The sequence below is a fragment of the Aspergillus ruber genome, assembly GCF_000600275.1.
Source record: "Aspergillus ruber CBS 135680 unplaced genomic scaffold scaffold00020, whole genome shotgun sequence".
Lineage (NCBI taxonomy): Eukaryota > Fungi > Ascomycota > Eurotiomycetes > Eurotiales > Aspergillaceae > Aspergillus > Aspergillus ruber.
In genome coordinates this window covers 462,056-488,256 of record NW_024467316.1, presented here as the reverse complement: position 1 = coordinate 488,256, position 26,201 = coordinate 462,056, and the positions used below count along the sequence as shown (strand labels likewise).

The window sequence follows — 26,201 nt, the reverse complement described above, 5'->3', positions numbered from 1 at the left end:
GGATGGAACATTGTCAGAACATCAAGGGCATGTACGCAAAGTATTAGGCCGTCTCCAGGAAGCTGGTTTACAGATTGATATTGACAAGTGCGAATTTGAAGTGAAATCAACAAAGTACTTAGGATTCATTATCGAGGCAGGAAAAGGTGTCAGCATGGACCCTGCAAAGGTTGAAGCAATCATGAATTGGGCTGCCCCTACTACTGTGAAAGGTGTCAGGTCATTTTTGGGATTTGCAAACTTCTACAGACGTTTCATCCGAAACTATTCTGAGCTTACAATTCCGCTAACAGCATTGACGCAAAAAGATAAGCCCTTCATATGGGATGATAAATGCGAAGAAAGCTTCCAACAGTTGAAAAGGATGTTCACAACAGCGCCAATCCTCATGCAATTTAATCCAGATCGCGAGATGGTCGTCGAGACTGACTCATCAGGGTGGGCCACTGGTGGCGTACTCTCGCAGTATGACAATGATGGTGTATTACGACCCTGCGCCTACTTCTCCAAGAAGAACACACCTGCAGAGTGCAACTACCAGATTCATGACAAGGAACTGTTGGCAATCATCAATGCATTGAAAGAGTGGGAATCAGAACTGATGTCGGTGGTAAACTTCCAGATACTGACAGACCATCGCAACCTCCGTTATTTTACTACCATGAAGCGACTGAACGAGAGACAGATGAGATGGGCAGATCTATTGAGCCAATATGACTTCACTCTTCACTACCAACCAGGGAAGCTTGCAGAACGCCCTGATGCACTGTCTCGACGAGAGCAAGATGTTCCTGTGTTAGGTGATGAACGGTTAAAGCATCGCGAACAACAGCTATTCAATCCTGAGATCCTCAAGGACAGACCATTTGGAGGAAGCAACAAAAGAGGACTAATCAAAGAACCCCATCCCATTAATGTGTCTCGGATCCTTTTAGCACCAGTGGGAACAGAGCCTCATGACAGTGAGCCAAGTGTACCTCAAGGATGCGAACAGACAAATGAACCTACCAACCACAATAGTGAATTGCCATCATTGGAAGAACTACAGGATATGACCCTTGATGAACATTGGGCCCGAGTAGAACCATTGGATGAAAAATACAGCCATATACAAGAAGCAGTACAAGGAGGAGCCCCTCAATTCCCGCGTGAACTAGGGATCAAAGCCTCAATCTCAGAATGCTCCATTGAACCGAACGACCGCCTGTGCTACCGAGGCCGACGATGGGTCCCCAACATTGAATCTTTAAGGACAAGATTGCTACAGGAGACACATGACACAGTTCTGACTGGCCACCCAGGGAGAAGCGCAATGTACGCCATCTTGGCACGAAGAGTCTACTGGCCTGGAATCTCTGAAGATGTCAGACGATTTGTACGGAACTGTGATAAATGCAGCGCCAATAATGTCTGGAGAGATCGCCGACAAGGCTTATTGAAACCCTTGCCAATCCCAGATCAGAAATGGAGATATATTGCGATTGATTTCATTGAAGCATTGCCAGTTTCAAGTGGGTGCAAAAACATCATGGTGATTGTTGATCGCCTAGGGAAGGGCGTCATCCCAATACCCTGTGAGAAGGTTGACACTTATACTGTGGCACAGAAGTTAATCCAGGGTTTCATTGGTTATCATGGCATGCCAGCAAGCATTGTATCAGATAGAGGAACACAATTTGTCAATGGAATGTGGAAGCGTTTCTGTGAACTGTTAGGGATCAAACGGCAGTTATCAACTGCCTACCATGCTGAAACCGACGGCCAAACAGAATGAATGAACGCTACTATTGAATTGTTCTTGCGCTCGTTTTGTGACCATGCCCAATCAAATTGGGCATCCTTGCTCCCTATGGCACAGCTTGCAATATGCAGCCGAGACGCCACCTCTACTGGTGTCAGCCCATTCTTTCTCGACCACGGTTACCACGTCGAGCCTTTCCAATTAGAAGAAGATGTTGAAATCAATCTTTCAGCACCGGACCTAGGCACCATGCATGAACGAGGTGAACGGATTGCAGCCAAGCTAAAAGGAGCTCTTGACATTGCCACAACTGAACTTGCTGTTGCCCAACAGAGACAGGAAGACTACGCTAATCGCTGGAGGGATGCTGCACCTGAATATCAAGTTGGACAGAAAGTCTGGCTTGACCTACGCAACATACGCACGGAACGCCCTAGCAAAAAACTGGGAAGTAGGCAGGCAAAATTTACTGTACTGGAGAGGATTGGATCCCATGCCTATCGCCTCAACACACCGAACACAATCCACAATGTGTTCCATACAGCGCTCCTACGACCAGCGGCAACAGACCCCTTTCCTAGTCAACAGAAGGATGACTACCAACCTCCTGCAGAGATGATTGACGGGAATGAGGAATATGCGATTGAACAGATACTGGATGAGAGATTCCGACGGTGGGGACGAGGCGAAAGACATGAGTTCCTAGTCAAATACATCGGCTGGCAAGAACCGGAATGGAATGATGCGGTGAATATGGAGGATACTACAGCATTGGACGACTGGGAAGCCTACAAACAGACAAATGGGATTGTTATCCAATCGAGCCTAAATACCCCAAGGCCAAACGAGCCGCCCCACGCCGGGGGACGTCCGCGGAGGCGACAAGGAGGGGGGTAATGTAACGGGCTAGGCCCGAAAGGCACCTCGAATCATGAATGATTCTCGATTGAGGCTATCCGCGGAACCACCTCGAAGTCAGGTGACCAGAGGTCACCTGATCACGAGGACACGTCCAAATTCATTGCCCGCCATACTAACGATTCTTCCTTCCTTCAACGAGTTCTTTTTGTACATATCTATATACTAGATAGCAAGGCTTCGGCCTATTACAGCGGTCAATGGGCTACCCATGGGCTACCCATGGGTTATGGGTAGCCCATGGGTAGCCCATTTTACCCGAAATTCATCAAGCTCATGCCCCGGGTTCCCAGAATTGGAAGATAGGTTTGGCAGCTTTTTTTGGCCGCACGGGAGTCTCAGGGCTGAATAATAATCAATTGGAGCTACTTGCAGGTGGAATTTGTACTATGAAGTAAAAAAAAAAAAAAAATTGAAAATCTAAGGATTGTAGACGTCATCAGATTCCTATGTTTTTCCTGTAAAGCCCAGTCGTAGCTGTAGGAAATATATATTTTCATATTCAATACAGCTACATTGGCTCTTCACTACCATTACTCAACATATATACTATTTTGTATATAGGATCTATAGCCAGAATATAAAACAGCTATTGCAATATTCATATTCAGTCCAATTTCAAACATTTACAAGGGAATTACATTAGAAGTTGGCTATAATCATGATCGTGACCAAAATGTGTGTTTTTTATATTATGCTGAATCAGCAAATAATGCATCCTAATCAGGAAAGTTATGCATGCATGGGTATTCGATGGGTTACCCATGGGTAGTGGGTCAACTCCCATGGGCAGGAAATGGGTACTACATTGGTACCCATGGGCCTATGGGTATGGGTAATGGGCAGAGACCTCTACCCATTGGGTACCCATGCCGAGGTCTACATGTACTGACAACTCGAATTCATGAACATTGATTTAAATTTTTGTGAAATGTGTCTTTTCTAAGTGAAACGAGAGAAAATACACTATGAAAAGCGAAGTTTGTTTTCAATAGCAAGGGCCAAATTTTTTTGGTAATAGCCCGATTGGTCTAGTAGCGCCCATGGTGCCAACTGACAGAGCAATTCTAAGTGGCACGACAATGCAATCTAGCCACAGAAGTATTCACACTCCCAAATTGACCATGGAGCCTTAGCGTTTATGAGATCTATGCTTTCGGGTGCCTTATTTTGGTAGCTCATCTATCCGCGCTACGGCTACTACTCCTGAGACTAATAACAGAATGAGTCCCGTGGTGCGGCTTGGCCGTGGAATACGTTAATTTAAATGAATCAGCCATTTATGCAAAAGAATCAGGCCAAATCAGGCCAAATCAGGCCAAACCAGGCCAAATAAAATATCTTTAGGTGTCTATGGGCGACCTGTGTCAATGTCTATCTTCGAGCTCGTGAGATACTTTCTATTCCTTTTTCCTTTTTGAATTTTTTCATCATGGTTCCCTTTAGTATCTAGATTGATGCCTGCCAGACTGTTAATATAGGTCTTACGATAAGTAATTTTCTCAATAAGAGTTCTTCCTCTATTCATTCCGAATACCGCCTAAAATATCGTACCAAGCATCGCAGTTGACAACTTATCGCATCTCCGCCGCTGCAGCCACGGCCGAGCGTACATTAAGCCTAACCAATTACCATTCGGGATCATTCTTAGCGCGAAAACCGGTATTTATGGCGCATTGTCAATTTAATTATCACGTGCATGAAAAAGAGGGGGAGTTGGCGCAAAACAATCAGGTTTTAAGTCGCAAGAACAGAAGTCGTCAGGTCCAGGAGATGAAACAGCAGTTTGACTCCCAACAAGATGATTCTACTTCCAAGTAAGCCTGAAGGACAGCAGGTCTATCCTGCCATGGATATTCGATCCTCGAGAGTTTTTCGAAACGAAGGCTCTTTGGATATCGAAGCTCCTTCATCAGAGGATCTACATCGAAAATTGCGCAGCCGGGAGGTCCAACTATTTGCTGTGGGGGGAGCGATTGGAACATGTAAGTCCACTTCAACTCCTGGTATTGAAGGTGCTAATTACCTGCATAGCATTGTTCGTCCAGATGGGAGCTGTCCTTCCACATGGTGGTCCGGCGGGTTTATTCATTGGCTTTCTGGCATACGGGACTATAATTCTAGCAGTCAATCAATGCTTTGGTTAATTCGTTTGAGAAGTTTGATGCTGAGTTATGTCTGATGTTTGTTATAGGAGAAATGATCTGCTATCGACCGATCCCATCACCGTTTATTCGACTGGCAGGACACTGGGTTGATGAAGCCTTGAGTTTCGCCATGGGATGGAACTTCTTTTTGAACGTTGGTATGTATGTCTCTCATTGCGAAGAACATATAAAGAGAGTTATGCTCATGGCAAATAGCCCTTGGTCTTCCATATGAAATTGTTGCGCTCAACGTGCTCTTGACATATTGGACCAACAAAGTTCCTGTTGCAGTCGTTGTTGCCATCATCATAGTAATCCTTGCGTATTTTTACTTACAGACAATATGAAAAAGTTGGATTCCAAACTAATCCTCTACTAGGCTCATGAATGGTCTTATGGTTCGATACTACGGCATATCGGAGTTTTATCTGTCCATCTTCAAGGTATTCCTAATGGTGGGCTTGATCGCGTACACTTTCGTTACCATGGTTGGTGGCAACCCTCATCACGACGTCTATGGTTTTCGATATTGGAGGGATCCGGTGAGTCCATCTGCTTCCCACATCCATCCATTCTAGATGCTGAGATACAAAGTAGGGGGCCTTCGTCTCGTACTTAGTTCCAGGGAATACTGGTCGTTTTTTGGGAGTTCTGAGCTGTATGGTGCAGGCCTCGTTTACGTAGGTCTACACAGTCAGATATAATTCTCGGCATTTGTTGACTTCTCATTTCAGAATGGTAGGACCAGAGTTTATCTCTATGGCGGCAGGAGAAGCGCAAAATCCACATAAGGTCATGCGTCAGGCCTACGCATCCTTCTTCTGGCGACTTCTATTCTTCTTTTGTCTGGGTGCTCTCTGTGTTGGTATTGTTATTCCCTATAATGATCAGAGTCTGCAGAATATGCTTGACGGGTCCAAGGAGGGCAGTGAAACAGGTGCAGCGTGAGTATGGGCTCTCTTGCATATCAGGGCAGAACTGACCGAGAAGATCGCCGTACGTTATATCCATGGACCGTTTTGGGATCAGTATCTTGCCAGATATTGTAAACGCCCTGATTATGACGTCTGTCCTTTCGGCTGCCAATAATCTTGTCTTCTCCGGTGCCCGAACGTTATATGGTATGTCACTTGAGGGCAAAGCTCCCAAAGTCCTATCACAATGCAACCGCCATGGCCTACCGTACAATGCCGTGGCTGTAACTATGTCATTCTGCGCACTGGCCTTTCTTCAAGTCAATAATAGTTCCGCCACTGTTCTGAACTGGCTGGTCAGCTGTATCACTGCCGCGTATCTCCTCAATTACCTTGGCACATGTCTCACGTATTTGCACTTCTATGCAGCAATGCGTCAGCAGAAAATCGATCGACATACTCTTCCATATCAGGGATACCTACAGCCCTATGCCGCATGGTACGCGGTTTTCGGTACGAGTATCATGCTCCTGATACTAGGATTTGACCTATTTTTTCCGGGGCAGTGGGACATTAAAACCTTCTTCCTAGACTATGTGATGATCGCTTTTTTCATCCTCGCTTTTGTCGTTTGGAAGGTGATCCGTCGGACGACGTATATTAGACCAGGGACTGCCAATGTTGAAAATAAACCCTAGAAGGGTAGTACATTGCGTACTGTTTTGTACGGTTGGGAAGACCTGATGGGACACGCATTTACTGTATTATTACACGAATGCACGATACATAGAAGCACAGTACATTATATCTTCAATCGACCAGAAACTCAAATTTGTGCAGTTATAAATCCCAACTGATCGATCTCGTCACCATCCTGGCCATAGAAACCCACGATCTGCCATCCATTTTTCATCTGAAATTCCCGGCAGTCATCGGTCACCTGGCCAGCGCTAATGGTGTTCCCAGCACTAGTCGTGGCCAACAAGAAAAAGGCTCGAGTATGGTCATTGTGCTTACCCTGGCACAACTGGGCCCGTGTCCAATATTCATTGTCTGCTAGCACAAGTTCGTGGAGTTTTCCGTCTGGGCCGCCGTGGCTATATTTTTTGCCGGATGCTAGAACCAGACCTACCGCGATCAAACGCTCGTCACCACGGAGGGAAATTTTTTTTGGCTTGTTAGTACCCGTCGCAGAATCCGGGGTTAAGGGAAGATCGTTGAACCAGTTTCTAGACAATTAGCATTGGATCTAGGGAACCTGACATTAAACTTACCCATGCGGCCCTCCAAAAAGATTTGTCTGCCGGATAGACGGGGACAGGGACCAGGTAAAGTTGCTGGTAATTGGATTATGGTCTGACAAAATTGATCCGTCACGTAAGAATTTGCTATCCTCGTACGCGAAGTGGATGGATTGCAAGTCAAGTATGCGACTACCACGATAACTAGACATATTTCAGTCAGCCGACCATGAAATGAAGAATAGGGAAACAGAATCATACAGAATTTTATCGAGCACTTCACAGGTGTCATTTTTCGTAGGGTTATCACATTTCTCGGGTTGACTGCCTTCTCGAGGCTCTGCGCCGTTCAATATGTGTTCCACCCACGAGTCCTTCATCAAGTTCTGATCTTGGAACACGCGAATTTTCTCACCGGGTGAAGCATAGAGGGAGTTTGTGTCTCCAGTGACGATTACAGCGTTTCCTGTGGAATGAATGTCAATGTGATTTGCAACCTGCTGCAAGTTAGAATTTCTCGCATTCAGGTCAGCTTTGGTATTCCTATCAATCCAGTCAGTTCAGGCTACCACACATTCTAGGAGTATCACTCACCCTGCATCGGCATGGACATTGTAGAAGTCAATGTAGACGCCCTCATCCACCTGTATGCGCATAGCTGTAAAGCCCTTGGGCGTGAAACAGTCTGCGTCTGCAATATCAGAGCAGGTGTCCCATTTGATGCGCCGAAGGTCCACCCAGGGATAATTTGATAGCGTGTTGAGTCCTGAACCGACTACTGCACCTCCTGACGTAGACGTACGATACGGATGGTTGTCGGTTTTGTAGAGATAAGCGTGGTAATTGAAATCCTTGGTTCGTCGTCAGCTGAGTCGATTGGTCTAAAAGAGAAACACCGGGGCTCTTACCTCCTGCACCTGGATCACGTCGTATTTATACTGTGCAAACTTCGACCCAAGGAATTCAGTATTTGTTGTCTTACTGCCGGAAACACCATTAGTGTTGAAAACTGCGGGGAGACCGGCCACATTGAACGACAAGACACTGAACTCTCCGCTGGTGGCTGCCCACGCTGGCAGCGCAGAGGATAAAGGAAGAGCCCATAAGAGACGCATTATCATCAAATGGGTGTCAGGTGCTCGGTACTAGCATTGGAATAGCATCCCAATAGCCTCAACTAAAGGTCCTTATATACGAGTATACTCCCAATCTACCCCTGATAAACTGGCAATCAAACGATTGTGATTGACTTTGGTGTATTCTTGGCACGAACTATATATATACTGTGTCCAGCATCCTCATTCCAGAATAGGTCCCTCTGCTGGGGTTTATGTTATCAAACTTGACGGTCAATGGGTCTCCATTTCCTCGCTTAGCCAAATAGCAACTAGTGCACTTCGCTTAGACAGATCGCCCTCGCTTAACTATATACGGCAGCCGGTCTGAACCGATCCGAATCAAACCGAATCAATTGCTTTAAGGTCTCTTATGTCTATCGCTCGTCCGTTCCACGGGTCCATGTTCGTAGTCATTCGGTTAGCATTTGCTGTGCATTAAAATAGCCTGTACCTCGTGCTAATCCATCACTGGGCAGCCTTACCTGATATGGCTAGCGTCAGGATCTCTGTCTGGCTTCAAGGTTAAGGATATGGAATACGTGGACACAATGAAGCATTTGTCCATATTACTCACAGCTACCAGTGCGATACATGCGCTCAAGACACCCGAACATGGACAAGCTAAGGCAAATCGCTTTTTTCCTGGACTATCAGGGCTATAAGCCAAAGCCTTTCAAGCCTATCACTCTTCAAGTTTTCCCGGGATTAGCAATCGTGTACTGTCTTGATGGTGCTGCAACAACAACGGTGGCAATGAACTGAGAAAAAATGTTGATGGGCTGAGGACCATGCATGCTTGAAGTGCACTACGGATATACTCTGCCAATGGCATGCTGCAATATCGAAGTACGTAGAGACATGAGCAATGTCACGAGCTCGGACCAGTAGATACTAATGAAATGATATTCCTATCTAAATCAGTGTAGCCATCGACTAGAATATCGAATCTGGAGAAGAAAAGAGAAGAGGCAAATCTATTTACATGAAGAAGTCCTATATGGTTGTGTGTGGTCTCGCTAAGCAGCTTGTTTGCCTTGGTTGCTTCCATGGCATTGTTTGCCGTGTTGATGATGTTTGCTGATGAAGGCGCTGGGCTGAGCCGTTACAAGCAATTGCATTGTTGCCGTCAGTTGCAACAAGTACATACATAATGCACAACGTGGACTGGCGGTTTTGAATCCGGCCTCAAATGGTCTACAGTTCCTGCAGATTGTGGGGTATCGTCAATCAATAATTATTGTTCGCTCAATTCTCAGTCCCTGCAGCCGACCATTTGCTGTTCTGCAGCTTATGGAAATGTTCTAGGTGCGCATCTGGGCCATAACATAGAGATGAGAAGTGAAATCCGGAGCTGATAATGGCTCACTCGTCCGAAAAAGCAAAATAGAAGCGGATGTCAATCCATTGCAATACCGATCCCCAGCTCTTCCATTCAAACTATGCATTCGGCACCCTTTTTCATAACAGCAGTGGTTTCATGCTAATCTGAGCGGCGCTAGTCCTGACTCAGGTATTTCTAACTTAATTTCATCTCACGGCGACAGACGAATACCGCAGGCATAATTAGCTATTTCTCTGATCTCACTGAATTTATTCCAGCGATTTAAATGGTCATAGCTCACTTAAGCTATATTATATCCATGCAGAAACATGTTACACAAGACATTGAGGCCCATTGCTAAAGCACAGAAAGGATGTTAACCCAGCTATATAATAAAGCTATACTATGAGAAGCTAATTTCAATGTGGGCAGCTATATTCTTACAAACCACATGCAGCACATCGTACTCAATCACGTTTGCAGCAACTGCGTGTTCACTATAGGATGTTCACTACAGTCCTTGTTGTCAATGACCACATCACAAGAGAGCGTGTACGCAATACAGACCATTTCCGAAAGGTCTAAGGCTGCAAACTAGCACGAAGGTAAGAACCGTCGGTCCAACTCCCGTGTCTGATTTATGTCTAATTATTGCACAGGTCATGCCACTATTTCTTATTTCGATGCTGGCGGGCTCCCCGACCCCCTGGTCAGCAAAAGCTACGTTACATTGCCCAATGGTAAATCTAACACAACTTCACCCTTACGCAGACTTCCCTGAAAAATTTGACATCCCAGGCTATTATATGGATCATGTCTTGCTGAGTGAAAGAACTAGCAAAATTATTGGCAGGGTGCGTTTTGGATATTAGATGTCCAAGATCTCAACACCGCTGAGCAAATTGCTCATATAAGCCGCGAACGGGCCCCCGAATAGTCAGTTACCCAAACTAAACAGGGAGACTAGATACAGTTTCTCGTTGATATAGGCCGGTTCATGCAAAAGATTTAGGCGTGTTCAGGTGTTCAGAGAACTTGTGGTGGGCAACAAGGACATTACAAAATACACCGATTCTAGTTTCGTCCAGCTGGATAGTCAAGGCAATTCCAAAGCTAATGGCATTTGGCACAATACTCGACTGGGGCTTAATTAACACTCAACAAAGACAGCCAGGAAACCGAGTACGATCAATGTTTGGTCAGGATCAAGTTGGTGCTGGCGACGCCCATCGATCCCGACAAAGATTGGTTCGCCCAGGACGAGATTATTACGGTTGCCAGCCAAAATCCCGACCATCTGAGCCATAAACTGTACGATGAGATTCAATAGAGCCAGTAACCTACGTAGAGGGTTTGTGCACAATAATTGACCGGGCCAAAGTTTCTGTCGTTGCCCTGGACGCTACGAAGGTCGTCTCAGTGCTACTGTCCGTTGCTTGAGTTTAGCATAATTACGCACAATGAGCTTTCAAGAAGAAGCATCAAGACCACTGTGTGTGGCTGAGATATCTCCCCTGATCTGCGTATGTCTTTCCCCTTCTATCTTTTGTCTTATTTTGCGCCTTTCAGCTTCTGACATTAGCTCCAGTTCTTCAAATCCGCCTCTACTCTTATGGAGACTCGCAGCAATGCCGGTTGGATGCTAGACATGACCAGCTGCAGCCAAGTAAAGCCTGGTCATATGTGTATGATCCCACCTGGCAGAATGGGGCTTATGATATGACCAACTACGTTAACGCGCCCACCTGCATCAGGAGCTGAGAGCAGGACCTGAAGACGTTGGATCACTACAACACAAACTTTATGAATTGGCAGGCAAAGTCGTCAAGTACCGTAGCCAGCTGGTAGATGTCAATTACAGGCAATGCCGAAAGCACTGGGGTATCTTGTTGTAATGTACTAAAAAATGCGACTATCTCTGTGACCCCAGCCTCCTTCCTGGTCGAAGAAGCAGCCGCCGATGAGCTCACTTCTAAACTATTACTTCGATAATCACCTGTTACTAACTGCGGGCTCTACTGTCCACAGGCGTCTTCGAGAAGACTCGGCAGGCTACTAGACCTGATTCGCCTGCAAATCCCACTTTTAAGGAATTGAACAAGACTCTTGAAAACACAATCCACGGAAGGGTAACGAAAAACATATTGAAGCAAAGTGTCCTGGGCCCTGTCGCGGAAATGGAGAACTCTCACGCTTTAAACTACATCCCACCTACTCTCCCGGGTCTAACGACTGATACGGTCCATGATATTCTTAAACATATTTGATGTAGACTGCGGCAAAACCGCATTTGCGGTTGCCTCTTTGCTAACTGCAGCCGCAGTTTGCGATTTTGGTTATCAAGTTTGCTAACCAAAGCCAATCCTGCAATTTGCGGCTTTGGCTGTGGTTAGCCATGGCTAGCCGCAAGATAACCGCATTAGCATAAATATCGCTTATTTGTCCTATTCACGACCATTATTTCATAATTATGTCGCTGACATACACGGTACATCCATTTCTAATTTCGATATATACATGCTCTCGTCATGACAGTACCCTTCTACACATTTACCTACTTCCTATATGAAATAATACGAAATACTAGTGTATTTATATATAAGTAGCATTATTTTAATATACTAAACTTATATCGTAAGGTTACTGGATGATGGCAACCTGTAACTTCAAGTTTATTGGTGACGCTGTGCTTCTAAAATACAATCAAAGACGCATAATTTATACACAACCTGGCAGCTAACGAGTCTCGGCACATTTATATTGTTGCAGCCCCAATGGTTAACCGTGGCTCTCGTGCGGACGAAATGTATGATATCCCTCAAAATACATAATTAAGAGACCGTTGCTGTGAGCGTTCAACCTGTCGGACCATCCATGCAGACATAGAAATCAGATGGAATACAAGAACATAAGCGGATAATTCACCCCTCTATACGAATATATTTTCACAGATATAGCTAGTTATATTTAATTATTGATACATTATTATAAGTGCTGGTGCGTAGTCGCTCCGTCTCATTCGGCTCAATTAGCCAGTTCCTATACAAGTAAGCATAAGCATATATTGACTGTTGATCAAATTACGGGGCATTCAGGGAACACTAACACTAGCTAGTTTGCTTCTCGCACGAATCCTTGGTCCGTAGAGCATAAGTATCCATGGTACGAGCGTCAGAAGCAACCCCTGTGAGAATCAGCGAAATGTTCCCTGCAGATGAAAAATGCGTTGACTCACGATCCCGCCAAGGAGACTAGACGCTTCTGGATATCCCAGGTTGGTAAACATAGCATTTGTAACAAGCGGAAATACGCCCCCAAGGAGATTCCGGCCTGCAAACACAATTAGCAGCGAACTCCCGCACAGATAGATTACAAGAAGGCATACAGCAAGACTGTGCCGCAATAGCCGAACTGGCATAGCGATGATAGGTGTCTGCCAGGTAATTGAACACTGCTAGGTAGACCGAATATATGCCCATGGTTGCGCACCCAACGGCTATTGTTGGCACGATCCAGGGTATCGATGAATACGATGTCCATCCAAACCAGAATAGCCCGATAGGCAAAAGGGCAGCCTGGACACATGCGAAGTACAATCTACCTTCAGCGGACTTGGGAAGGATGCGAAAGCGGGAGGCTAATTTTTCTTGAACGATGCTTATGGAAGTCATGAGGACGACACCAACGCAGATCGCTGAACACAGGTCAATGGACGTGGCAAACAAAAAGATTATACGATTGATTGCACATACAGGTGAAGACAGCGCCAGTCTGCTGGATATTGAAGCCATGGTTGGTCGCGAAGACCAACGGAACCGCGGCAAACTGGAGATAGAGGACCGCCCAGCTGAACGCAATCCAAAGTGAGAAGAAAAAAACCACGGGTTCGGTAACAATCATATCTATATCATGAGAATTCGAGTGTACATATTGACGGGAATATAAGGAACAACTCACTGAATGGACGATAGCAAGAAGTAAGAATCATTTGGGTGAGTGAGGCGCGTTGTTCGTCACTTTGAACCTTCCATCGAATGCGACAGGCTTTGTCCTTGTCGCTTAGCACCACCCCAATATGCCCTGCCTCTTCCAATTGATCGTAATATTTGTTCAAAGCTTGAGCCTTCTCACGTAGGATTACGTTTCCACGCGTTTCCTTGAAGAAAAGGAACATAAGAACGACCAGACATCCGGCTGCTATGGCGTGAGAGTAGTACACCCAGCGCCATGATGTATAGTATACAATCATACTGGATATCAGTGGGGCGAGGCCGGTGCCAAAAAGCGCGCCTCCGGAATATATTGCCATTGGTGTGTTCCTGTCCTCTGCCTCATAAAAGTCACTGATCACGCCGCCCACTACGGTTGCGAACGTAGCTGCAGCATATTAGCAGAGGTACTTTGCATAGAGGGAATTAGTATGTTATCCGTACATGCGCCGACTCCTTGGATCAAACGAGCAACCAGAAACCCGGCAAATATGTGAGAACCGCCACAAGCGATCGTACTCGCTGTATATCGGGGATTCACACGTTAGTTCTCTTTGTAGACCCCGGACATTGGACTCTTTCCTACCTGTAAACAAGATCCCGCTTGCGATGAAAACAGGACGACGCCCATTGACCTCGGAGAACGGTGCGATTACCATAGGCGCCAGCGCAAACCCAATACAGAAGATTGTAATTCCCAGATTGTACACCACGCTGCTTATGCCCCATTGTTCCGTTAATTCTTCTGATGCCGGACTAACCTCACCAGTGGAATAACCGGCTATTGCTGTCGAGAAGCACGAAATGCAGGTCAGCATTGCCTTGCGCCATTTTGGCCAGAGGTACGGAGAAGTATATTTCTTCAAGCAAGGTTGTTCCGGTGGTAGTGATTGTTCAGGTCCCGGGGGCAACGTGATTCGTGGAGTCGGGAGAACCGTATCAAACTCGAGATATTGATGCTTAATCTCCTGTCTTGAGACATCCTGGCACAGATCCTGGTCTCCGGTCAGACTGCTGTGAGAGAAGACGACCGCTGGCACTGGGAGTAAAGTGTCTGTTTTGATGACTATTAGATGGCCATTCTTGCACGGAGATGACGGCAGAAACAGTTCAGTCGCTTTGTCTGACATGCTGAAAATCGCCTTCCTCTCCCAGTAGATCCTAGAGATACGGAGCAATACTCTTCCGAAGACTAGCAAATTATTCTTAACGCCGGAGTCAATATTGAACAAGATTCAGTGTCGTAGAATAGGTTTCATCGTTGACAATAGAACAAGATAAAAGACATCCTCATTTCTTTGTCTTCGACTCCTTTTCTCAAGCTTTAATTACACTGGGCCGGCCTCGGGATGTTTCGCCATTATTCCACTGGGCCGTATCACATCTTCCTTCCTTTAACCATTTTGTATCGAGGCATCCGATTCTCCTCGGAATATATTGATTGATGTCAAGGACTCTTTGTGACAGATATCAACAGAAAATGGAAAGTAGGCTCACAGACCTTTCCAATTTCTGAAACGTTAGTTATCACTTCTTCGCGGACAATCCGCAACGCAAGTCCAGCTTCCGGTATTTTCTGGTTATAACAAGTGGCAAGTTAGTTGAAACGTCTTCGATTCTAGATAATTTATAAATGTAGTATGCAATATCAGCCTTCCTTCGCTCCAGTATTACATTCCATAGTTCTAAGTTTGGGGGGAGAGCCTTGCATTAGAGCTAATGCATGCAGGTGCCGCATTCTACATATGTTGATGCTCATTGATCTTGGCACCAATAGAGAGGTGTGGCTAAACCAACCAATGACGATTATTCATGACAGCCGCAGATGATTCTGGGTCCTACACATCACCGTGTTTTGCTGCGCCTGCATGCGTGTGTTGGATACATAGATGATAGGGGTGGAATTCGACATGCCATGCATGACAACCCGATTGATAGTCTAGATATGAGGTCAGACAACGATGACTGAGATAGTCGGTCAAGGATTGCAGGTGCAAAAGAACATAGCTTTGTCGGAGCGCTGGGCGTAGACGATGGGCTATTTAAGGGTCGCCTCCTCCCTTCGATCAGTCTGTCCATTCTCAGCATCACTCCCTATCTATCTCTTCTTTCTAAAAATCAAGTTAAAGAAAAATCTCTTTCAATCAAGCTCCAAAATGGCTGTCATCGAACGTGTTACCCTCTTCAAGATCCCCAACAACGACGACCGTCAGCGTGTCCTTGAACAGTTCAAGGTCCTGGTCAAGTCCGCCACCAAGGTGAGGCTACCTTTATGATACCAGGAAACAATCTGAGTGCTAACGATGGTGTTTTCGAATTGGTATAGGACGGCAAGCCCTACATCAGCAATGCCGCAGTTGGAGCCTCGTTCGATGACCCTCGTACGCACGGCTACAACCTGTCCGTCAAGATGACTTTCCAGTCACTGGACGACATGAGATACTACGACAACGACTGCGAGGCGCACAAGGCTCTCAAGGCTGTTGCCGTCCCTGTCAAGGAGGACCTCTTGACCACTTACTTCGAGTCCGTGGTCTAAGTTATGATATTAGCTAGCTTCAAATGGCCAGGCAGGTCCTGCTTATGGTGAAATGGAATGGAACAACGTATTCTTGTTTATCAATTCTCTCCTAAAGCTTAACTGCGTAACTCGATAAGCACGTATGAGGTAGATAAAACGAATGACTCTTGTACAGTATATAGTTTTGAGCATCCCACTCAATAGACAATAGGTGAAGACTTTAAGTATATTGCTCTCTACAGGCAACCAAACCCTCTGCTTCACGCTCCGGGGTCACGCGTATTACTATAGGAAGAGCTTCAAATAAAGAAAATAGAATCTGGGAGGTTGGGATACCGAATGCTGCGGCACTTTCTTCGTTGGGAATCATTAATTATTCGCATTCTCTATCTCTGCTCTATTATAATATATTAATGACATTCAACACAGAAACGGTTTTCCTTTCCAGACTCCTTCCCAGATTCCTTCGAATTCCCTTCCTCCGACCAGCTCTTCACAACTCCAGCGAGGTGCTTTTGGAAATGTCCTTGGTGCTCTGGGGAGGCATACGACTTGACTATAGTCTCTACCAAACCGTCTGTGCTAACCTTGGGAAGATCCTTCTGCTGTCCACCGTTGACTTCCTTCGTGTTCGGCCTGTTCGCTGTCCGCAATGCCTTGGGAAGATCCTTACCTCGAGAAACGCGGTCCACCAAGTCAGCGGCCAAGTCCACCCCAAGAACACAGCTGTGATTCCGGGAGTCAATAATTGGCTCGGAATACTCCGCCGAAAGGGTGTGGAGATCGAACTGGTCTCGATCACAGCAGTCCTGCATGTCATGTAAGTGGTACGAGGAACGATCGGCGTTCAGACTGGCGGTGGAGTGCAGATTTAGCAATTGACGTGGCCAAGAGAAATAGTTCTGGATGTCCGTCGACAAGTGACGAGTGGTAGTGCAGTCGAGGGAAAGGCCGACATCGATGTAGTGTCTGTGGAGGGTTTCTTCCGAGGGGGCGAGGTCGACCTCTTGTACGAGGATTCCATACGTGGATCTCATCTGGTCAAGAGACAGACATTCAGCGCCATTCTGAGGCACATCTTTGAGAAACGGGGTGACGTGTTGCTTCATGAGGGCTCTTTCGAAAAATGCAAGCTGTCGCGCACGGACAGGTGCGGTTGTTCCGTTGGCGGGGCTCTTTCCTGCAGGCAGCACGAATAGGAACGGCATGTGACCTGCAGCAAGAAGTCGGGGGACCAGTTTACTAGCCATAATGTGGGAGAAGGGGTCTCCCCGGAGGAAAACAGCAACGTGCAGGGGTCGCGCCAAAGGCTCTCCGGTCAGCGAATCGGCAAGGCGGGATGCATGCTCGGCAATGCGGTCGACAGAGCTCACATAGAAGTGAGTGCCCTGTGTGAACGATCCAATGGTGTACAGGCCCGGAGATGTTGAAAGGGTGTCGAAGTTCACAACAAAACCGCCCAGCGGGTGAGGGGTGGCCATCCCCTTACGCATCGTGGCCTGGATGAGCGGCGACGGAGCGTGAGTGACTCGGCACTCTTGACCAGTAGCTTCGACCACATAGGACGCTTCAATCTTGCCTTCGGACGTGTTGGCGAAGAAACCATTGCCGTTCGACTCGATTTCTCGCCCTTTGACGACTTTCAGCTGGCCTCGCTTCATCATCTTCAGAATCTTCTCCCCGTTCTCGACAGGCATCCCGTGTCGGTACCGCATCCAGGTGCTGTAGAACTTGTCGTAGAAGAGCTTTTTGTCGTGCATCTCAAGAGACCGCCAGTAACGCTCGACAAGAGGTGCCGTGCTTTTCAGGACAGTTTGCCAACCAGCTCTGCCTTCTTGCGCATCTTTGATATCTGACTCCAGCTCCTCCATCGGGCAGTCGTGATTCTGAAGCAGCCAGCTCCAATCGTTTCCGGCCAAGTGCGAGACCTCCTCCATGATACCGCTCATGAGACTGGCAAAGGAAGCCCCCACGCGTGTTGGAGCATGAACATGTTTGGCAAGGGTATAAAGGTTGTGCCGGCGCGGGAAGGGGACAGGTGCCCCCTGTACCTTGGGAAGTCGACCGCTGCGCGACATGAAGGTAATGGGGCCACGGTGACCATTGTCGACGAGGGCATTTGCAGCGTCAATGGCAGACAGTCGAGAGCCGAGAATGATTATGGGGGCGTCTGCCGGGAGGGACATCAATCGGGTCGTGGGCCAAGGCGAGGAGAAATAGCCCGGGAGGTGACTCAGGTGAGGATTTGCCGTCACAGTGAAGTTCCCTACTGCTAGCACAACGTCCTTTGCGAACAAAGTTTTGGCGTTCTTCTGGAGGGTAAGAGTAAAGGTGCCGTCGTCGTCGCGGTTAATATCCTGGACTTCATCCTGGATAAAGGAGATTTCACCTCCCATCTGTCGAACATCTTCCACAGACTGAGACCACATGGCGCGGAGGTAGTCTCCATAGCTTTCACGAAAAGGGTATAGTTTCAGGTTCGGATCGTTTTTCCACTCGTTGAAATGATTGGGGTTGTCCGGATACAGCCCCATGGTGGATTTGGTCATGTTGAGGATCGTACCGGTACAATCAGGCGAGTACGCCAATCCGGGACCAGCCTCATCTTTTTTCTCGATTAATGTAATCTTTCGCACAGGCTTTCCGGCGCGAAACCGCTTGACCAGCTGAAGAATCACAGCAAGACCACTGGCACCACCTCCGATCACAACGATGTTGTCCGTGGACGGAGTGGTCCGACTAGGCATTGTAGAAGGCATCTAATAGTTTAGATAATAAGAGATATATCTGAAATTGTTCAACAAGAATAGTAATCGTGTTCGAAAACGAAGAAATGATCTGCTGGCTGTAGCAAGATCATGATAACAGAGGGGAACAATATATAGTCCACAATATGTGCTATATACACATCTTCTACGCTGTGTACAGACATACCGACTAACTGGAACCCCTGCATAAACAAGCACTGGTCTGTGGATATGGATGGCCGGTGGAGGACAGATCTTAGATCAGGAGCAGATCCCTTACTTCCTCCTTCCATATTTCGGGGACATTATGATTTTCCGTAACCAAGGCATAGGGGCATGCATACGTACTGGATGAAGCCAGCTGGTTTCTTGGCTCAACTATACTATGTATATTGCAGGCCCGGCATACCAATTAAACAATACTGGCAGCTCACATGGTGCTGCGGAAATACATCCCGGAGATCCCCTACTCGCTCCGTTCTTGCCAAGTCCTGTTGTTAAAATATAGTGCGTCAATCACTTTGTAGAAGGAGCATAGAATCTCTCCTTGCTGAAACATGACATCAGACTCAGCTAGCCAACAATTGTCGACCGGATGATCTTTTCTATTTTTCTCTTCTCGTTTCACCCACCAAGTATATAGTAGGGTGAAAGACGCAAGTGTCGGTCATGGAGCAGGGAACAAGGAGTTCTTGGCAAGCTCTAGAAGGCTGGACAGCTGCCAATAATTGAAAGGGCAGGGCACGACGGCGTGCATAGTACGCGTCAACGAATTCCTCGACCTTTGCGGAGCCCATATTGTCATCAGATCGCGATTGATGAAGGGCCATGGCAGTCTTTTTTTATTATCCTCTAATGTAGGCTTGGCGTAGAGAGGCAGCAAGGCAATACATGCCTATATGGAAACGATTTGGTGGCTGATTGCTTGTGTTGAATCATCGTCGTCATGGACTAAGAATGTGGTTTGAGGCTGGCGACGATGGCGCCGATGATGGCGCAATTGGTATGTATTTCTCTAGAGACGTCCATAATAGAGGCATTCGAGAGTCCGGTATAGACATTCGCGCTTCTTCCTGAACAGTTTATGTCAATTTAGGGTTCTTCATTTTAAGGTTCTGCCCGGTTACCGGTCGGTCCGGGGGCGGCGCTGATCGACCGGGCATAGAAGATGTATAGTTATACGGAAAAGAGAATCCATTCATTATACTACTATTAAAAGTCACTAACTATAATAAGTTATACTAGAAGACGAAATGATTAACATCTGACAGTTAATCTACATTCTTTACAGGGCAGCAACCGAAATCCGCTTGGCCCCGGCATTTCCGTTCAGCATCGTTGCACCACTCGAGTTCCGGAGATGGTTTTGGTGCTCCAATTCCTCCTGGACATCAAGGCTAAACCGACGAGGACGATGCCACACGCCTACATCATCATCCATCGCGGACACATCCTGCGACGCGGGAGCTGAAATGTTGAATTTGGTCGACAATTGCTTCACCAATTCGGAATACGCCTGCGTCTCGCCAGCTGGAGATGACGACCCCTTCTGGCGGCGAGCTTGAGCGTGTCTGAGAAGTTCCAGGTGCTGCGAAGCGATTTCAGCAGCGCGCTCATCATGCACCGCATCACGGTCGTTAAGCAGTTCGTTCAGGGCAGTTTCATGGAGAGCGACCGCGGCGCGGTAGTTGCCGGACGCCGTATACATTCCGGACAGCAACGTAGTCATGTCGAAGGTAATGGGGTCACAGTTACCCCAGACCTGACGCAAGTTGTAGCAGATATCGCGACCGAGTTTAATGGCACCGTCAACGTTACCCCGGCAGTAACGACTTTCCACCAGCCGACGCCCGATCCAAACAACGACATTCAGGGTCCAGGTTCGCTGGACGATGCGAGAGGTCCAGAGATCGGTCAAAATAATCTGGTAAAATCGATCAGTAAACAACCTGAAAAAACATGTGCGACAGAAAAACATACCTCCAGATCCTCAAACAGTTCGTGCTCTCCCAAGACTGTAACCAAGTCGTTTAGCTCAGCAAACGGCAATTCGGAGAACTGAACGTTGATATCTTTTGCGTTCGTCATGATTTCCTGCAACAGCAACTTGGACTCAATCGACATGTTCCTCGCAACCTTCTCGTCGGTGCACCTGCTGGTGTGGTAACCATTGAGGTACAGACAGATCTTGATGGAAGCCAGGATACTCTCGTAGGTTCGCAGACCTTCAGTCAAGTGAACGAAAGAGTGGAAAGCGCCAGCCAGGTCGGCGGCTTCCTGGAATCGTAAACTGTCGCAAAGGCTCTTGACTTCGTTGATAGTAGCCGCGATAATGTTCGTGTTGTAGTCATCGTACAATACCTCCCGGCGGCAGATATTGTAGAATTGGCGGATGACATCCTTTTCCTTAAGATGCGAGATCGACAGGGTGTTGCAGAAATAAGCGTACAGTTTAGACTGGGTCTGTTTGGCGGCAGTTGTTCGCCTCTGCTCGGTCTGTGCCCGATGGAGCTTCTCACCAGAGGTCAGTGTTGGGACAAGATCGTGGCTTGACAAGCTTTGTTCAAATGATCCGAACACGGAGCTCTCCTCGCTAAGTTCATCCAAGATCTGGCTAAACGACTGGCGATTCCGGAAATATTCCTCAAAAGCAGCAACGAATACGGCGGGTTGATACGTATTCAGCGATCTCTGTGACTCGGGGCGCTCGTACACCACCTGCTGGCGCAGGGCATCGATCAAGTTGTTGCCCGCATCGATATAGCCACACTCCAGGTAAATCTCCGCCAGCCGACGAGCTCGGTCCACCAACGTCTCCTGGTGATCGGTGACTTCAATTGTTTCGTGGGCGTGAGAGCGCAGGGCAGTAGCCCCGCGGTTCCAAGAGTCCGTGGAGTCCTGTAAAGCAAAGAACAAAGCAATCTGGCGCAGCCACGACAGAGCGGAAGTGGACGAATGTCCGTGTCGCTGCTTCGACAGCGCCATTTCCTCCGCATAGAGAGATCCAGCTTCGGGAGACCTGGACTTCTTTCGCAAATAGAGCTGAGCCAGTTTGTGCTTAGTCGTGATAGGCAACGTTAGCGACATGTCAGGCAAAGCACGGGAAGCTTGAGACGACGGGACCCATTCGTTGACCCGCAAGACCTGCTGGTAAAGCGAAATGGCCTCGTCCAGATGTTGTTCGCCTTCTTCGCAGACACCAGCTAATCCGAGCGTGGCCCTGAGCGTCATGTCGTGCGAAGGGCCGTGGATCTTCTTGCAAAGTCGCAGATGTTCAAAGGCGACACGGTACCGCTCCGAGTAATTCTCCGACTTGCCTGTTGTTTCGAGAATCCCCATGTATCCGTTGTACGTTTTCTCCAAGAGACCTTCCAACAAAGCGCGGTCGTATCCATCCTTCTCGTCGAAGTGGATGAGTGTAGGCCACAGACGACGATAGACTCCCAACGCCGAGTCCCATTGTTTGTTCAATTCGTAAAGGGCGATGAGCGCAACCGCAGCCCGGATACCGATCGAGCTAATCTTCCCATCACGGAGACTGGCATCGTAGATCGTGCCATAACTGTTCTCTGCATCATCGTGATGTTCGAGTCGCGTTGCAAGATCTCCCTGGTGGTACAGGCTGTCCATGGTGTGCTTGTCGGAGACACCAAGACGTGACAGGAAGAACTGGCTGACTTGGCGCAGGACAACCAATGCCATCGCGTACTGGAAAGTGTTTTCGTAGAACTCAACCACCGTCTTGACGACGGCGGTGACGGAAGGAACAGATACCTTATCAGCAGTGATGGATGCCTTGAAGGCATTCCCGTAGACAACGGAAGCCTTGGGAACGTTCATACGACGGAACGAGCAGTAGGCCATGTCCAAGGCTAGGTTGGCCATGTGAGGCGCGCGGTCAGAGGGGAACTTCGAGTCGGAATCGGCGCTGTCAACAGTTGGCCAGGTGTGTTTGAGAACCGCACCCACGCAGTCGCTTCCCTCAAGCCACTCCTCGTCACGGATGTGGACAGCGGCAAGGTTGTGACTTAGTACCAGAGTCGACACCGAAATATTCTCTCCAGAGGCCATGGAGTCAAGGAGCTGGTGTAGCAGGAGACGGTCCTTGGCAGAGAGCGCGGCCAGACTTTCATAGTTGGCTTTAGTCATTCCTGCCACCAATTGCTCGGCCAATGTAACGGCCTGAGGGGTGTATTCGAGACCGGCACGCTTGTAGTAATTCCAAATGATGACAGACAGCATGCGCTCCATGTCGGTAAGCTGCATCTCACGAGCTTCGCTGCGGAGTGTTTCGGCTCGCTCCAACATTTCGGGGGAATGAATACCATCAGTTTGGATGTCCGCAGAGAGATCACGCATGACAACTTCGGCCTCATCAGGGCGTCCGTGGCGGCGCAGGAATTGGTAGTATACCAATGCCACCTTGGTCCTCTTGTCCCAGGTGGATGCTGATGTCACATCGTGCGCCAACAAACCTGCCCATAAGCTAGCCAGAACTCCATCTGCCTGATCAGGCTGGTTCTGCTGTTCATAGAGTCGTGCGATATACAATGTGTAGGCAATGCGACGATCATCTGTGGCAGGCAAAGTCCGAACCATGTTTTCGTACTTGGTGCGAGCGAGTGTGAGGGCCATGTCATCATCACTGGAGATCTCAAAGTGGTGCGTCAGGAAATCAGCAGCCTTGCCACTCTCAAGCGAGTGAGAGCCATATCTGTTTACAGAATTCTGGTAAAATTGCCGCGAAACGCCGTACGCTGCGTCCTCTTCGTTGCTGTCCTTGTACAACTTAACCAATACGGCTAAGTAACCGAAGCGGCGATTGAAGCCCAAGGGAGAGCCTTCTGCGTCCACAGATACCAAGTGATCCAGAGCTTCTGCTCGGCGGCGATAGGTCTCATCCCGGGTAGCAGCAGCGTCATCCCACTCACTGGCACGGACGGTCCTTGCGATGAGTTCTGCCAAAGATATAGTAACGGAAGACCTAGTACCCAGGACGGCATTGCTCATCCGCCATGCTTCATAGAGATGATCATTCACAATGCCAGCATCTGCTTTGTGCAAAGCACGGCCACTGAAGATTAAACTTTGCAGGAGAGTCTTCGATTTCTGACCCAGGACGCCTTGGCGTACATCGACAGAGACACGGTACAGTTCCAGGATACTAGAGCGGCTGAACTGCGACTCGCGGCTTGTCAGCTCCAAGAGCACAAACAAAACCGACTCTGGCAGGGCCCGCTTAAAAGGTGCTACAAAGTTGAAAGTTCCATCCGCGCTAACCAACGGGGAAGAGAGCAGGTGTGAGTACCAGTAGCGCGAAGTATACTCCAGAAGCGTATAGGTTTCGAGGAATGCGTCTCGCTTGTCCACAGCCATCTTGTCGAATGAGACGGCTACCTCTTCCTTCAAGCAGAATTTGACCCAGGCCAACGATCGAACCAGGAGTTCGTAGTGTGCCTCCTGCATGTTGAACGGGAATTTACCCTGGTTGGAGTAATCGCCCTCCATTGAATCAGCCAATTGGCGAACACGCTCCCGGACAATGTGATGTCGGAACGACGCAAATCCATCGTGTGTGGTGATGAGCGGGCTCACTGGCCGGAATGTCTCCTTCCCGGGACCAGTGACGCGAGAGACAAAACTAGGGCCCTTTGTGTCGATGGTAAGCAGTTGGTTGATTTCCTGGATTTGCAATGGCCGTTCCGAAGCCGCAAGCCAGGCAATGATAAGCCTAGCCTCCTGTTGATCAAGGTCTATAGAATCTAGGTGGCTATCAACCAGGTCGTCCACTGATGTGGGCGCTTTCCGAGCAGCAGAAAGCATTTCGCTTGCTGTTTTGTGCTGTCCGATATATTGTATTGCCAGTTGCGCCCAAACAAACGACCCCCGAGCTTTAGAAACAATGGCCTTCGCAATAGCGTCCGTATTGGCGGCATCGAGGCCGTGGAACTGAGAGTCGAGAGACATCATGTCGCACACCGCAACTTTGAGGTCGTCTTCGGTCTTGGAAGCGTCCATGGTCAGAAGTTGGGCGCTGGAAAGGTCGATTTCTGTCGGGAGAACCCGGCTGAAAATTATCAGCTTGGACGGGGTACGTGGGCCGGAAATGGCGTTTTCGAGGCGGCTGAGAAAGCGTGTTGCGCTCGCATCGGCGTTTCTCATCTGGTCCAAACCATCAATGACAATCATGAAGTGGATGTTGGACGCCAGGGCCGCTTCCACGGCTGTCCAGAGTACGTCCTCTACTTGAGGGTCGGGCGCGGCAGCAGACGCAGTTACAACCGCTCTAGTGGTAGCTTCCAGAATGGCCTTCTGGGCGTTGGGGTCATTGATTGACCTGTCAAGCATCTGGTGTACCAGGCCTTTGAGTACAGTCAAAGACAGCTCTGTGATTGGCACGTCGGCACCTGAGATTTCAATCAGCAAACCGTCCATCACATTGAAATAGATGAAAACTTACGAATCGGGAACGAGATAACATTCCAAACATCATATTCAGCCGAGACCTGCAACCGCTCGGCAGTCCATTGGGCCAGTGCACTTTTACCAGTCCCGGGATCACCCGTCACGGCTAGCACATCGTGCTCGCTCATAGCAAATGAGGCCAAATCTGAATCGAACCATGAGAAAGAACCGTCAGCCAAAGCGTGGCTATGGCCTTCGAGGATCATCTGCAGAGGACGGTCCTGCAAGTCAAGAAATTGGTAAATCGCAGGAATATCAAGCGTAGTATCGTATTGGCTGGTCATGATGGCCCTGGTGATCCGTCTCCAATGCAAGTTGAATCGGTTGAAGTACAGATAGAATGCCTCGTTGATTTTCTCATCCATTGTCTCCCCGTCCTGGATCTTGGACGCATCGTTATATTCCATGGTGACGTGGCTGACCAGTTCGACCAGGTCCGCGTAAATCTCAGCCACTTCATGTGCAACACCGGGAGTACTGAAATAGTGTTCTCCCTGTAGCAACAAGGATATACCCATGGTTACCCGACCAAATTGGCCGAAGATACCTTCAAGACTACCTGGCTGGTCGATACCCATCTACAGCGGCGTATCAGTATCAAGTAATGCCAACATTTTCAAGTACGACTCACCTCTAGTAGGATCAAGACCGTTCCCCAAATGAGCGAGGCAGCCTCGCTTGCCGCAGATACAATTCCAAGGACAGCATCGCATAGCGAGCTTACTGCGAAAGCGAACCGCGACGCACGTCGGAGGACGGCATCCAAACGGCCGCCATCCCGAGGCATGCGACGAAGTCGTTCAACAGCAATCGTATCGAAGAAGGTGTCGACTGTCGTGCATTTGGAGCTAATATCATGGGTGGAGTATCCAATTCGAGTCTTGTATTCCTGAGAAATCGATTGGAGTCTCTCCCGGAGGATTGGAACCTTGCCGGGGCTCCCGGCGACAGCAATGTTGCCGGTTATGTCGGTAGAAGACATGCTGTACTGCTTCACAACATGGACATGTCTCGAAAATAGTAGTATCAGGTGCGAAGAGTAATAATATCAAGGGGGAAAAGCCTCGAGATTAAGAAAT

General features: G+C 48.1%; 7 protein-coding genes across 7 annotated transcripts; 3 read left to right on the top strand and 4 right to left on the bottom strand.

The window, feature by feature from the left end:
* Positions 1–4,508: 4,508 nt before the first annotated feature.
* On the top strand, positions 4,509–6,418 carry EURHEDRAFT_459466 (general amino acid permease AGP2; the record flags this gene model as incomplete). The annotated part of the gene is made up of 8 exons (XM_040784584.1): positions 4,509–4,644; positions 4,694–4,801; positions 4,854–4,964; positions 5,023–5,128; positions 5,186–5,348; positions 5,404–5,486; positions 5,541–5,750; positions 5,797–6,418. 8 exons carry the CDS (start codon positions 4,509–4,511, stop codon positions 6,416–6,418), a joined length of 1,539 nt encoding a protein of 512 aa, XP_040637452.1.
* A 128-nt stretch (positions 6,419–6,546) lies between these two features.
* Positions 6,547–8,076, bottom strand: EURHEDRAFT_459507 (endonuclease/exonuclease/phosphatase family protein; the record flags this gene model as incomplete). Its single annotated transcript, XM_040784587.1, has 5 exons — positions 6,547–6,949; positions 6,995–7,165; positions 7,223–7,504; positions 7,556–7,812; positions 7,870–8,076. 5 exons carry the CDS (start codon positions 8,074–8,076, stop codon positions 6,547–6,549), a joined length of 1,320 nt encoding a protein of 439 aa, XP_040637451.1.
* A 1,828-nt stretch (positions 8,077–9,904) lies between these two features.
* On the top strand, positions 9,905–11,161 carry EURHEDRAFT_404168 (uncharacterized protein; the record flags this gene model as incomplete). Its single annotated transcript, XM_040780289.1, has 8 exons — positions 9,905–9,952; positions 9,999–10,005; positions 10,060–10,140; positions 10,172–10,254; positions 10,390–10,495; positions 10,567–10,711; positions 10,811–10,892; positions 10,970–11,161. 8 exons carry the CDS (start codon positions 9,905–9,907, stop codon positions 11,159–11,161), a joined length of 744 nt encoding a protein of 247 aa, XP_040637450.1.
* Positions 11,162–12,491: 1,330 nt separating this feature from the next.
* On the bottom strand, positions 12,492–14,750 carry EURHEDRAFT_532086 (MFS transporter; the record flags this gene model as incomplete). Its single annotated transcript, XM_040787210.1, has 8 exons — positions 12,492–12,584; positions 12,636–12,730; positions 12,786–13,094; positions 13,153–13,302; positions 13,358–13,777; positions 13,834–13,911; positions 13,976–14,361; positions 14,722–14,750. 8 exons carry the CDS (start codon positions 14,748–14,750, stop codon positions 12,492–12,494), a joined length of 1,560 nt encoding a protein of 519 aa, XP_040637449.1.
* A 795-nt stretch (positions 14,751–15,545) lies between these two features.
* EURHEDRAFT_459834 (Dabb family protein) lies at positions 15,546–15,928 on the top strand (the record flags this gene model as incomplete). Its single annotated transcript, XM_040784610.1, has 2 exons — positions 15,546–15,647; positions 15,716–15,928. The coding sequence occupies 2 exons, from the start codon at positions 15,546–15,548 to the stop codon at positions 15,926–15,928; spliced, it is 315 nt and encodes a 104-aa protein (XP_040637448.1).
* Positions 15,929–16,320: 392 nt separating this feature from the next.
* Positions 16,321–18,657, bottom strand: EURHEDRAFT_404165 (FAD/NAD(P)-binding protein; the record flags this gene model as incomplete). Its single annotated transcript, XM_040780288.1, has 1 exon — positions 16,321–18,657. The coding sequence occupies one exon, from the start codon at positions 18,655–18,657 to the stop codon at positions 16,321–16,323; it is 2,337 nt and encodes a 778-aa protein (XP_040637447.1).
* Positions 18,658–19,942: 1,285 nt separating this feature from the next.
* EURHEDRAFT_459518 (tetratricopeptide repeat protein) lies at positions 19,943–26,104 on the bottom strand (the record flags this gene model as incomplete). The annotated part of the gene is made up of 4 exons (XM_040784589.1): positions 19,943–20,581; positions 20,638–25,064; positions 25,118–25,700; positions 25,754–26,104. 4 exons carry the CDS (start codon positions 26,102–26,104, stop codon positions 19,943–19,945), a joined length of 6,000 nt encoding a protein of 1,999 aa, XP_040637446.1.
* Positions 26,105–26,201: the final 97 nt, after the last annotated feature.